General features: G+C 39.6%; 1 protein-coding gene across 7 annotated transcripts in view; it reads right to left on the reverse strand.

Moving 5' to 3' along the window:
- The window catches only part of LOC134529434 (calcium/calmodulin-dependent protein kinase kinase 2), a 466,877-nt gene that overhangs the window by 79,068 nt on the left and 373,390 nt on the right, over positions 1–14,419 (reverse strand). For 6 of the 7 annotated variants that reach the window (XR_010074576.1, XM_063363521.1, XM_063363520.1 and 3 more), the window contains 2 exons: positions 4,710–4,871; positions 1,321–1,431 (listed from right to left, as the gene is read on the reverse strand). Coding sequence is in view for 6 of the 7 variants with exons in the window: in XM_063363521.1 (XP_063219591.1) it covers positions 1,321–1,431; positions 4,710–4,871 (273 nt within the window). In the remaining variant the exon portion in view is untranslated. Of the gene's footprint in view, positions 1–1,320; positions 1,432–4,709; positions 4,872–14,419 lie in introns of those variants that run through there. The other variant, XM_063363525.1, reaches the window with a different exon arrangement.

Below are 14,419 nucleotides of genomic sequence, written 5' to 3' on the forward strand. Positions count from 1 at the left end.
TGTGGCCTATTATTTTAAACAGTATATATTGAAGCATCATATCATGTTTAGCACATTATTTCCATTTACTCATTGTTTTGTCGAATGCCTTTTTGAATATTCGTCACATTTGACGATAGATTTGAATGTTATAGCTGCGCATGGTTTGTCTTAGCTTATTCGTAACCCGGCCGATTTATGTTTTACTGTTGGTATGGTTGCAGCGACAGCGACTGACCTGGTGAGTATTTATTCTTTTTTTATTAATTTAAGAATTGTTTTAAGTTTTTAATTTTTTCATTTTTTCTTTTCTCAGGCAGATGCTTGGTTTTCTGCTTCCTCTAAATAGTTGTGTATGATTTTGACATTTAATGTATCATATGCTGTTTTTAAGAGTTTTTTTATAATGATTTGATCCAAAAAGGATTATCTTACAAAATATCTTTCATTAATCGTTAATAAGCATAACACAATACAAACTCCGAGATAATAGTTTAATCATAACCTATTGAATACAGATGCAAGGCTCATATAATAAGCTAGAATTCAGAAAACACCATTAAACATTTTTAATGTTACAACACCTGAATTTCTCAACGACATAATTATACTGTGGGCATAGAATGGAAATATTCCGAATACGCCGTTAATATATCGGTTATGTGTATATGTGTGTCTAGTGAACGATGCATAACCGCATGCACTAAGTGGACCAGTTTCTGGTCTACAGGAATCCTTCGTGGGATGGTCTTAACAAAAATTAATTATGAAAATTTCGATAATTTTGATACTTGAATAAGTCGTGTGATGAACTATATAAACTCAGAAGGAATTTTTTAAAAATGCGATATTTGTCTTAAATGTTATAAAATATTACAATTTCAGTTGACGTAAAACATACTTAGGCCAATGCTTCTAAGCCCAAGGCTCTGAACTAGCGTCCAGTGTATAAGTATTCCATAGGAATACTATGAGGTTCCAATGGTAAACATAACAATATTTTGGTCCTGAAATGAAGATAAAGTTTATTGCATGTTCGTTTTTAGTGCTTTCAAAAATCTCTGGTGGGAGTTTTACAACTAAATACATATTGTTCTGAAAGTACTCGATATTAATTATTATTAATCTCAAAAATATATATATTTTATAACAATTACATACGAGAACAGCACTACCGTTCCGACCTCATTCTATTCTTAAATGCTTTTCGTGAACAGACACCATTCATAAATGTTGATCAGTTTTTAAACTGCGTGGTTCCATGTGAAGCTCTGCGCACCGCCATGTGAACGCGTGCGAGGTCGGCAAGAGGATACGCTTGGAGCCAGATGCGGTACTCACGGTACTCGATGCCTTGCACCACTTCCCTGAAGTAGGTGCGCGCCGTCTCCTCCGACAAGGGCTTGTCCGTGGGTATGCTGAGAACCTCGCCTTTCTCCAGCAGCTCGAACACTGCAACACACGCACATCGGACATACTCACTCGCATGCGTGCATTCGAAATACACGTCACGTATGTGCTTTGCGAAGCCTAAGATTCATTCTTCCCTGGTCGGTCACGCACGTATCCGAAGTTCGCCGCTCGGAATAGAAAAAAAAAAACACCATATATTTTCAAGATTTTAGAGTATCTTAAATGTCGCTCACCAGTCACGTAACCCATTATATTTACAGTTTCGTAACGATCACCCATACGTGACCAAAAATATCTAAATATATATAACTAAAAGGTGACTGACTGACATAGTGATCTATCAACGCACAGCCCAAACCACTGGACGGATCAAGCTGAAATTTGGCATACAGGTAGATGTTATGACGTAGGCATCCGCTAAGAAAGGATTTTGATTAATTCTACCCCCAAGGGGATATATATATATATATAAACGAAATACCACTCACTGACTCACTCATCACGAGATCTCTAAAACTATACACCCGATTAACTTGAAATTTAGCATAGTTACTCATTTTGTGATGTAGACGCTCACTAAGAACAGATTCTGCGGAAATCCGATCCCAGGGGGAGTTTCGGGGGCGTAATATATCAAAATTTCCAGTTTTTGGTAGGAAATCACCATGGCAACGGCTGTTGCTTTGTTGATGCTTCATTCGTCTCTATGGCAACGACTATTTCATTTTAGTGCAGTCCTCATCACCGTTGAAATTTTTCGGGTACTTTAAATATCAAAAATTGCCCTTTTTTTCGAGTAGGCCTATATATATTTTACAGACTTGAAACTTCACAGTAATGTTCCTTATGTTACGCAGGATGACATTTTCCGAAAATTAGATCCCATGGGTGGTTAAAACCAGGCAACAGTGGGTACTTTGTCTGCATGAGAACAGGATTTTGCATTATTCATGCCTTCTGCGTCTCCATGGCAACGATCTTCGCACGGCAGTGGCGTACCCACAAGGAGGATCATGTATAATGAGCGGCGCAAGAGTGATCTGCCTGTAGACTGCCGTGCGAAGTACGGGTACATCAGTTGTACGTTGCGTGCACGTGTCGGGAAACCATCGGTGCTATTCATTTTCTCTCCGGTACATTATACAGCATTGTAAGAAATTTTCACTGAATTTTTTTCCATTAGTATAGCCGTGCGAAGCCGGGTCGGGCAGCTAGTCTTACCATATAAATTTAAAAAAAAAACAATTTTTGCGTGTATTATTAACGTAACAGACCTACCCTTACCTGTCCTTAAATTTAACAAGAGCCAAAAAAAAGTTTAAAAAAAACCTCGGGATTAGTGTACTATATGTTTCTCCGATGGGTACGTCTACAGGACATGTGAAAGAGGCAGAGATGGCAATGGACACATATGCTTCTGTTCGTTTCTAGATATGTTCTTGTGCAAAATCTCATCTGCCGCACATACAATACACGAATTCTTCGGTCTCCGATGCACAAATTTTCTTACACAAAGTCCGCCATTCGCCGTCCGTTATCGCTCACCAAGGGGTCGCTCACCCTCTTCACTTCACTGCTCTTATCGCTACCTGGATTCATCTTGTTGCGTTTCTTCATGTGCTCCCGGTTAATCCTGACGAATTTTGTTGGTATTCTCCAAATACTTCTGGTTATTCATGAGAAAATATCGCTCCATGAACTTTTTTATCGATATGAGACATACAATTGTATTCAAATTTTATTTTAGTTGGTGGATTCCTATTACCAAAATAAAAGTAATAATATTTTAATCAGGTGGAATTCAAACAAAAATTATTCATTACTCAGACGATTTCTGTACTAACTAAAGATCAAAAACACTATAATGCAAGATGATTCCTCTTTCCCTTGGTGTCTAGCGAAGCCCTCCTTCTCTTGCGACCGTGAGAGAGCATCCCGCATCCCACACAGAAAATACATAACATGTAACCTCAGCGCAGCATGTGGTGACACCTGTTGGTGTAACACAGAACTACCTGGCCATGAATCTTTCAAAATAAAAAAATAACTCTCGCTGATGGATTAATGAAATTAGCATTTAAGTATGTGTTTTTATATGAAATTATCAGTATGTATCTGACCACAGTCTCAGAAACTGATATGGATTCCGGATCGATGCCTGCAGTGTTATCGGAGGGCCACTGTTGTATTTACTGCAGCAAGGAATTTGCCTTGAGAAAAATGCTAAGCATCATGAGAGAACCGAGTGTATTTAAAGTCCTTGCCTGAAACTAATTAGTAGCAGCCAGTGTCAGAAATTATTTGGTCGAAGATATTTCTTGAATAAACATCTCAAGAACTGTACAACCCGGCTGACCAATGATAACGAGAACAAATCTACAACATCGAGGAAGTAAAATGAGGACATAATATTAGACGACTATTACGATCTCGGAGACAATAAAAATGCTGACGCTAGCAAAATTATTCCCGATCTCGCTAATGATTTGGAATTGACAACTAACGAAGAAAGAAGCATATTCATTTTAAATGGGAAAATATATATACACCGAATGATTAACAACAGGGAGGGTATTAATAAAGTCATTCCAGCAATCAGGATCAATTCAGGCAAAATAAAATTGAAATATAAATAAGTTGGAGTTCAATGCAGTTGCAGCAATTAGAGCAGTTGGAGCCAAATGCAGTAGAATCTTTGCAGAAGTTAGAGTAATTAGAACAGTTAGAGCAGTTGGAACTCACTCTCTCTAGTGCATGTTCCACCTAGACTTTCCCAGCATGCTTGTCCAGGAAGCAACGACCCGGGACGACCTACCCAATTAGAGGTGGTCCTCAGCCAGGAAGATGAAATGGACTGTTTGGCCTCACTCTCTCTAGCGCATGCTCCACATGGGCTCTCCCAGCATGCTTGTCCAGGAAGCAATGACCTGGGACGACCTACCCAAATAGAGGTGGTCCTCAGTCAGGAAGATGAAATGATTTGTTTGGCTTCTCTCTCTCTAGCGGATGCTCCACCTGGACTCTCTTAGCATGCTTGTTCAGGACGGAATGGTAAGGGAAAACCAACCCAAGTAGAGGTGGTCCTCAGCCAGGAATATGAAATGATTTGTTTGGCCTCACTATCTAGTGCATGCTCCACCTGGACTCTTCTAGCATGCTTGTTCAGGAAGGAGCGGCCGGGGACGACCTACCCAAGTAGAGGTGGTCCTCAGCCAGGAAGATGAAATGATTTGTTTGGCCTCACTCTCTCTAGCGCATGCTCCACCTGGACTCTCCCAGCACGCTTGTCCAGGAAGCAATGACCTGGGACGACCTACCCAAGTAGAGGTGGTCCTCTGCCGGGTCATCGAGCACCTCCACCAGCTTCACGACATTGGGGTGGTCGAGCTTCTTGAGCACGGCGATCTCGCGGTAGACGCGCTCCAGAGGGCTGCCGCCGGGCTTCTTGCCCGCGGACCTGCGGCTTGGAGCGGGCCTCCCTGGAACACCAAGTCACGGGGACGTCACCCTCATTCCGCCGTCCGGGGCACTCTGTGTATGTGAGGCCAACATCCAAGTTTGCACATGTTATCTCTCATGTTGAACATGAAATAAACCCAGTCCATCACGAAACACGAACAATACTACAAAATGTGAACACACAGCTTGTCTGGAAATCTTTTTGCTAAAAACTTAAAAAACAGTAAACTCAAATGACACAATCACATGCATTCCGGCTGAAAGGTAAAATGTGGCAGTAGCCAATGGACTATAGACACTGACGCATTTGTGTATAAGTTTGTGTGGAGTTCATTATAGTGCCAGAAAGTAACGCGAATTTCGATGGTATCTAATAATAACGTAGAGGAACTTGCATTTTTCGCGAAAAGAGCTCGAGACACTCTGAGAGTTGAAATACTGTAGCATCATGTGTGTTTCGTGATTAATCAAGTTTCTTTCAAGTACCCATCTACTGTCAACACACTAATCACAATAATTTGGTGCAGAAGCAAACACCTCCTAAATGGCCCGGTCTCTCACAAACGGCCGCAAATTACAAGAAAAAAAACGCTGGCGCATGCATCACTTGTTACAGTCTAATGTTCGTTGAAATTTAATTTTTTGCAAAAAAAAAATGCTTTCCCCTATAAATAAAAATTAACCTACAATTTACAGATAACCAGCAACGTCATGTAGTTTGACACTATTAAAACTGCTATTTACAAGAACATTGCACAAAGTTTTGTGCGTTACCAAAAAAAATACGTCTTTATTATTGCAAAATAACTGTTATTTTGAAGTACTGCGATGTGGGGTGGTGAAAGATATTTATTTTTAGGATTTATGTCTAAATTTTTGTGACCAGTTTTCTTGCAAATTGTGGCTTCGGAGTAATTAACCAGTTGTAATTCCAATACTGAATTATTTTAAAAAAAGTGTCAGAAATTCAAACAGGGCCACACATTTTCCGCATAAAAATTTAATGTTATGATTACTCATACGTTTAACCCAATAAATGGAATAGACAGTGTTTCATCTAAATTAGTATTTAGTCTTGACTTTCTTCACGGTAGTTCATCATTCATATTTAGAATAACGGCTTAGTTATTGACAAAAACATGCAATATGAGTCTGAATCCGACCGAAAAACTTCTGCTGCTGGTTCATCACGGAAAAATAAGTTTAAAATATGAATACGATTTATGGTCAAAAATGCCCCTTAGGCTAGTATACATCATTGAAGTTGTTACTAACCAACATTTGTATTGTAAATAATAGACAAAGTATTTAATATGCAACACTGAGCGACTGGATTATGTTTAACTAAACGAAGTTCTAGAACATCCGTACATTTTATCACGGTTTACAAAGTTATTTCATTGAAACAATTAAGAAGTAAAACATTATGTGCAAAATAAAGGCGTTAATTTAAATCACTTCTAAGAAATAATTTTGTAACAGCGGCTAAATTTTTTTTGTGATTATAGAACATCATTTCTTTAAACATTGTGGCCATAGGCGGCATGGCCACTTGATTTTATATTTATTTTAAGTAATTTTGAATTATGGCTGTTACGTAATTTTAGTTTTAATATTTGCCCCTTTCCTTTTTTTAAAAGAAAGTATTGGTTTGTTATTAGTTTTGTAAATCTTATTTTTAAATATGTTTTTATATTATGTTATTTTTTACGTTAATGGTTTAGTTTATTAATATTTAATAATAACGCTTTGGAATTTTAATCAAAATACTGTGTGCGACGCTTCCCCGCCGTGAGCATGCAAATGGACTGTTCCAAGGCTATAAGGTGGTGGCGGATATACGTCAAGAGGGGACAGAATGAGCTGTGCGAGAGTCGTGAGCTGATCGCCGTGTGGCGCGTGTGCGCTTCGGGCGTAACGGGCGCGATGATGGCTCGTGGTATTGGGCCGGGGCAAGCTCGCGAATACTTTTTAAATAAAATCAGCTGACGTGTATTGAGCATTGGGGAATACTTACGTTGTCACGGGTGCTGCCAAGAAGAAGAAGAGTTCACGTTACATTTTCCGTTGAATGCAGAGTTAATATGAAGCATTTAGCACCTCTGCTAAATTACAGCCCGCTAAACTCCGGGCCAGGAGGTCCGGGGTGTGATTCGACGTAGATCGTTCATCCAATTAAGTGATTCCGGCTCCGAACTTTTGCCCCTGTAACCCCGGGGCGTTGATTTGGATTTTGCCAAAATAAGAGTGAATAATCTAAAAAATAACTTCTGCCAAAAGACCCTGCCCACAACTTCGAGTGTATGTTCCATCGTAGTACCCATTTTTAACGAACCTTGTTTCATGCTTGCCGCGAAGCGTCGAAAATTAAAAATCACCCGGGTGTAATTAAGACATTTTAGAGTGACATTTATTTTTATTAACTTTTATTTAAAAAGAATTGTAATTCATTATTTATATACATATATATATATATATATATATATATATATATATATATATATATATGGAGCTGCTTGTCATCAATGTCTGATTTTATTTATGGGTTTATTACATTATTTATTTATTGGTATATACTAAAACGTGGCTCTATTAAAAGCCTCTGTAGGGCAAAAGGTTATAGGTATTATTGTAATCTTTTTGAGATTTTGTCTTCAATTAAATTGCCTGCCATGTTCATGCGCAAGTAGTCCCATTAAAGTTTTTGGCATTGCAAGTAATTACGTGTTTTTCGTTTTAAATACTATTACTCTGTTCTCTTCCTTTTCCAAAAGGTCTTTGAATAATTTACTTAAGAATTTTGGGGCACTCGTTTATTGGAGCAGCGCGCAAAATAATAATTTGAAAAAGATTGGAGTGTTTAAGGCTGTTCCCAGACGGGTGTCTGACTTGTGGTGGTGTGACATAGGGGATGTCAACCACGACAAAGTGCGCCACTCTGCTGGGAAGAGCAGATTTCGAATAGTATTTGCGACTATTTTGTGTTTGAGCATGGCGGTAAATTGGGTATATGAACATGAGCGGGGCGGAATTATGGCTAACTTAGAAGCGGCAGGAGTAGTGGTCGAAGACGATGATGACGTAGAGATACTACGACTTAAATTAATAGAAATGATAAAAGAAAATTCAGATGGGGGACGCGATAATATTCAGCCTGTTTGCACAGAAGAAAGTTATGTGGTGAGCCAAGTAGAAGTTAACCAATTAATTAAAGAGATTGATTCTTTGCCTTTTTTGCAGAAGGGTGGTCCCATGGAATTGCTAGAATTTTGTAAAAGCATAGAGGGATTGTTGCAATTGCGCATTTTTACGAGCGCGACCAGCCTTTTTAAATGCATAGTTGGTAAATGCGCAGGTGTGGGACGGACTATTATCGCGCGCGGGCTCGCGGAAAATTTAGGTTGGAAAAAGGTTAAGGGTTTACTTTGGGATAACCTGTGTCTTAGACGGGTTAAATACGGGATAATCCATCAATATGTGAATCGGTTTCAAAGAAGAGATGAGTCAATGGGCAGTTACGTGCATTAAATTTTGCAATATGCGAAAATTTTTGAAGATCATTTTTTGGAGGGAGAAGTAGTGAGTCTAATTTTGGAGAATATGAATCCCGAAGTTCGTAGGGAGTGTTCATTCCTAAAGAGACCTGAAAGGGTAGGTGAATTATTAGAGTGGGGCGCGAAAGTTGATAATTTAATGTTCGCGCGGGTAGAGTACGTAAGAACCGCGCGCGTTGATAATAAGAGAGATGGTGTTGAGGGTATAAAAACTGATACTGCTGAGCCCGAGAGGGTGGATTTTCAGAAAAAGGTAATTACGCGAACATGTTACCGATTCATTATGTGCGGCAATGTAAACACGAGAAGATGGTTCCGGGTTACGAGTTAAGGGAAAGAAAAAAAGATTTTATTAAATGTTGTATACTTAAAGACAATAAAAATGATGCGGGTAATTTAATGCCGCGTAAGGGAGCAAAGGTTGAGAATAAGGTATGTTTTCTTGTGAGAAATTTGGGCATTTAAGCCGGAATTGTAACCAGAGAGATGGAAGGCCCAGGGATGGAGGCAATAGGAATAGTTATAAAAAAAATGTTAAATGCTTTAAGTGTGATATGTTAGGACACTTAGCGAGAGAATGTCACGAGAAATTGAAAATTATCAAATGTGGCTATTGTGGGCAAGAGGGACATCTCGCGTGTTGGTGTAGAATAAAATCGCGTGATAATAAATATAGGTTTAAAGAAAAACACAGATTAATGGTAATGCGAAATATCAATAATTTTTGTATGAAGGTTGAAGTGGGTGATAGGAAGGTAACTAGCCTAATTGATACGGGAGCCAGTCAAAGTTTTGTGAATCAAAAATTCGCGGATGAATGCATGAAAATAAAAAAAGGATTAGGGAAGGGAAAAGTGAACCCCTGTTACTTCAAAATTCAACTGGCGGACGGTAAGATATACGAAAGTAAATCAAGCGTTATTTTGCACATAAAAGTTGAAAAATTTTCATGGGATCGAAAATTTTACGTGATACCCAATTTGATATTTGATTTAATTTTAGGTATGGATTTCCTGAGCGACACTAAGGCTATTATTGATTGTAAACAGAGAAAATTTAATTTTGGTTTTGAACCTCGACATCAAATAATGCTAGAAAAACCTAAGAAAAAAAAAGATGGTGTGTGGGGGGATAGAAGAGGCACGGGAAAGGTTAAGTGAAAGAGAGGCCGACAAGATACAGCAGGTAATAGAGGAATTTAAGGATGTTATTACTACTCGGATAGGGAAGTGTGAGTTGGCCCCATATGTCATTAAAGTAAACGATGAAGTACCAATAAAATGTGCCCCATACCAGTGTGCTCCCCCGAAAATGAAGGCATTTAAGGGTATTATTCGAGATTTACTCGAACAGGACATTATTACGCATTCTGACTCACCGTATGCCTCTCCCGCATTTTTAGTAAAGAAGAAAAGGCCAGGGGAATACAGGCTTGTGCTGGACTATAGATTTTTGAACCAGAAGGTGCTATTAGATCCACATCCCATGCCGAAAATAGAAGTTATATTGCAATATTTGAGCAAGGCTAAATTTTTTACGATTTTGGATCTAAATTCCGCTTTCCACCAGTGTATGTTGCACGAATCCAGTCGTAAGTACACGGGGTTTGTCACCCCCTGGGGACATTACGAGTGGAAACGAGTCCCCTTTTGGGTAAATTTTGGTGCACAATGCCTTTCACGTATTCTGGGAAAAATTTTGAATGAAGAGCAGTTTAAATTTGTGCTTAGTTTTCTTGATGATATCTGTATCTATTCAGATTCTTTAGAGGAGCATGTTGAACACGTGAGGGTAGTGTTAGAGAAATTACGATCTGCGGGATTTACCATTAATCCTGACAAAGTTTGTTGGGCCAAAAACCAAATACATTTTCTCGGGTTTGTGGTAGGAAATGGGAAGTTAGAACTGGACCCCTTGAAAGTGGCACCGATCGTGCGTTCCCCCCCCCCCCTCCCCCAAGAACGTAAAAGGGGTTATGCGTTTCTTGGGAATGGTAGGGTTTTTTAGTAGATTTATTCCGAATTATGCGGAAATTTGTGCATCCTTAAATCATCTCAAGAAAAAAGGTGTAGCTTTTATATGGGGAGAGGAGCAAGATAGAGCATTTAAGGAACTGAAGAAAGCCCTTTCGGAACCACCAATACTCTCGTTGCCAGACTTTGACAAAAAATTTATTGTGCAGGTGGATGCGTCTAGTTTAGCATTGGGCGGGGTGTTATTACAGGAAGGTCCTAAAGGGTTGCAACCGGTGATGTACGTCAGTCGTACCCTTAATCGGCATGAACGTAAATATAGCGTTTATGAGAAAGAGGCTTTGGCCTGTATTTTCGCTGTAGAACGTTTTGAAAGTTTTTTGGAACATGCCGAGTTCGAGCTTTGTACCGACAACCAGGCGCTCACATGGTTATTTTCCCACCCCCGCCAATTAGGGAAAATAGGGCGGTGGATAATGCGCCTAACCCGTTTTAAGTTCCAAATCAGACACGTAAAAGGTAGTGAAAATGTTGTTGCCGACGCGTTATCCAGAATGTATGACCCTCAAGATTTTGAGGCTGAGAAAGAATATAGTGAGGTGGATGATTTAGATGCGAGTAGTGAAGCTGAGGATTTGGTAGTTTGTAACGTGTTGGGCAAATTTCCCGAATGTTTTGTAGATTTGAAGGAATGGCTAAGCAAGGACCCGGAAATTAGGGAGATCCGAGCGGGTATTCATGAACCTAAATTTCAAGATTTTCAGGTAATTAAAGATAAAGTGTATTTAGTAAAAAATGGAAAAAGGTTAGTATATGTGCCGAGAGGATTAATTAATATGGTCATTAGATACTTTCATGACTCAGTAGTAGGGGCTCATGGGGGTATTGAAAAGACTTTTGAAAAAATTTCGGCCAAATTTTATTGGCCTGGGATGCGGTCTGACGTGGAGCAGTATGTGAGACAATGCGATCTTTGCCAGTTGGCCAAACAGCCACGTAACACTAAAGTGGGAAAATACTCTGTGGAGAAAATTACTCGACCATGGGAAAGGGCGTTTATTGACGTTTTTGGTCCCTTACCCAGGTCTATGAAAGGGAATAATTGCTTACTTATTCTGGTAGATGGTTTTAGTAAATTTTGCATATTTTTAGCCATGCGCGATATGAAAAGTGCTCAAGTGGTGAAGAATTTGGTGGAAAAAGTGTGGAGTTTATTCGGGGCCCCAGAGCAACTAATTTCGGATAATGCTAGCTACTTTAATAGTGAAACCTTTAATCGTATGTGTTTAAGCTGGGGCATAAAGCATATTAATACTAGTCCATATTTCCCAAACCCGAACTTGGTAGAAAGAGTAAACAAAAAACGTTAAAGTTGCCCTAACCATTTTTCACCAACGCGATCAACGCAAGTGGGATGAATATTTACCTTTTTTAAACTTGGCTTTTAATACGACCAGGCATGGTGCCACAGGAGTTACCCCCGGGCATGTATTTATAGTACGCGAGTTATGCCATCCATTGTTAAATATTTGGGGGTTGGAATCCGATAATTTGCTTAAACACAGCCCCCGAAAATTAATGCAGCTTTGGGAGCAAGTTGCTGCAAATTTGGATAAAGTGAGGCTTAAAATGAAGTCTCAATATGACAAAGACCGGCTACCCAATCCTTTCACTGTGGGTCAAGAAGTAGTATGCCGTCAATTTTGGCAGAGCAACAAAGCCAAATTCCGTGCCGCTAAGTTGCAAAGTCCATATGGGGGGCCGTTTATTATAAGAAATTTCTAGGTCCAGCAACAGTGTTGCTTGAAGAAGTAGGAAATAAGTTCAGAGTGCGAAAAGCTCATATTACGCATCTTAAGAAATTTTGTGGTAAAAGGAAATGAGTATGTAAGTTTTGGAAATTTTTATTAAATTTCTATTTAGTTTACTGATTTAAGTTTACCATAGTTGTACCTGTTCCACGAGTGTTTTCTAATTACGTGTTGTTCTATCTTGTGAAGCATACTAAATGTGCCTTGAGACTTTTGAGACTATTTCTAATACTCTCCTTTCGAACTCTAATTTTCATACTTGCCTTATTATATGTTGCTTTAAGTGTTCAAGACTTTTGTGGAACTTAGGTAGCTGTAAGATTATGTATTTTAGTTACAATTTTTAGATTCTTTTTTTGGCCGGGGAGATTTGTGGCCATAGGCGGCATGGCCACTTGATTTTATATTTATTTTAAGTAATTTTGAATTATGGCTATATAAAGGCAATATATACCCTTTATAGAAAGTAAATATTTAATTTCCTTAGTATGTATTTTGTTTAATTACAATTTATTCCGCATGTTTACATTTTGTCATCTATGAGTAATTCAGATTTAAAGTTCTTTGGTTATCTTTTTGTACATGTATTACTCTATGTTAAATTTTATTTTAAATAATTGTCAAAGCTAGTATAACAGTATTTTTTTGAAACTAATACTAATTTAAAGATGAACAACGACAGTAATTGGTAGTAAATTTAATAGTTTTTGTTTTATCAACAGCTTTAAGGAGTCGATTATTAGTAACGGGGAAAAAGATTCTTTAGAACAAATTGAGACTCGATGAAGGCAACATCTAAAAACGCAACGATTTCGACTTTAATTGATAATTTGACTATTCCTAGAAGAATTGAAAATGCTTATTAATGCTAATATTGAATCAGATTTCGAGGGAATTACTAATTTGAATCAACGAAGATAAAAACTCAAACGTCAAGAATTCAAACCATTATTTAATAAGAGAGAGCGACGAATATCCAGATTTCAAGAGAGCGTCGAATAAATTTAAATTGTATTGAAACTACGAAGAAAAGATGTCGTTGATCATCCTGAAGAAAGAAGAATTCAGTCGAATAATGAAAAGTCGCAGTTCGAGCCCGGGAAGGATGACCGTCGTGCAGTCCAGCCCAGTTCCCGCCGCAGCCCGAAGGATGGAGTCGTGACGGCGCGTATTCCTGCCGCACGCTAGAGACCAGAGGAGCAACACCAAGTTCGCAGTCCTGACTGAGGCGAACCAAGGATCCTCCGAGAACCTACACGTCTCGTGGGTATTCTGCAGCAAGGTTTGGTCCCTTACCCCATCACCCGAAGACTCGCTGATTAAACAAGTATCCTCACTAACGACGATTTGAACAAGACGAACATTTTCACCGAACTAGAATTTTTTTTGTTATCAAACGTATTCTTTGTATAGAAAGCCCGTGTACTTGTTCATCTTTAGATTTATCATTTAAATTACGGAATCGCGATCCCGAACCTAATAACATAAGACAGTATAGATGGAACTTGCTATTGAAAGATGTGCCGTTAATTAGTAAATTCGTCACGCCTCAAGCCTGTAATATCATTTCTCTTCGTGACCCAAACTGCATAGACAAGCCTGTAGCTTGCAGGCGACCAGTTCTCAGAGACGAGCTGAGATTGGCCTTTTTCATCACGTATTAGTGTTATGTTCGCTCCTCTGCAGCCACGACGGGTCGCTTGTTCTCAGCGCCGTTGCACTTTTACCCTCCCCCCCCATTTCTCCGTTCCAAGTAAGACCAATGACCGGTCGTAACCCCCTGGGCACCAGTGACCGTTCCCAAGGTCTCTTCAAAAAAACGTGTGCGCTAAAACTGAGCACAAGCGCTGCCTAGCGACCAAGTCGCGAACTTCTCCGCTAGCCTACCCTCTAAGGCACCAGAGAGCAGCACCTGCTCCCCCTTGAGTTATATGGACGCCAGCGGCGAGTCGATTGTTTTCAACTCAGGCCCCCCCCCCCCCGACAGAGCGCTCTACTGTCACCCAGTGATGCCAACTTCACAACTCCTGCCAGAGTTTTTTTTCGCCCGCATTCGGGCAAGTTCGGAATCTTTCGGCGGCCCAGACCCCCCACCTGTAAGAGCCGGCGGGCACTTTTAATTACAAGACGCGTTTCTCCGCGGGACACTTCGCGCCGCGACTGCAGACGGACCGTTTGATTATCGGCGAGTCGACGAGACTTTGCAAAACTTCCATCCGGCCGCAACCGA

This window comes from Bacillus rossius, chromosome 2, assembly GCF_032445375.1.
Source record: "Bacillus rossius redtenbacheri isolate Brsri chromosome 2, Brsri_v3, whole genome shotgun sequence".
NCBI lineage: Eukaryota > Metazoa > Arthropoda > Insecta > Phasmatodea > Bacillidae > Bacillus > Bacillus rossius.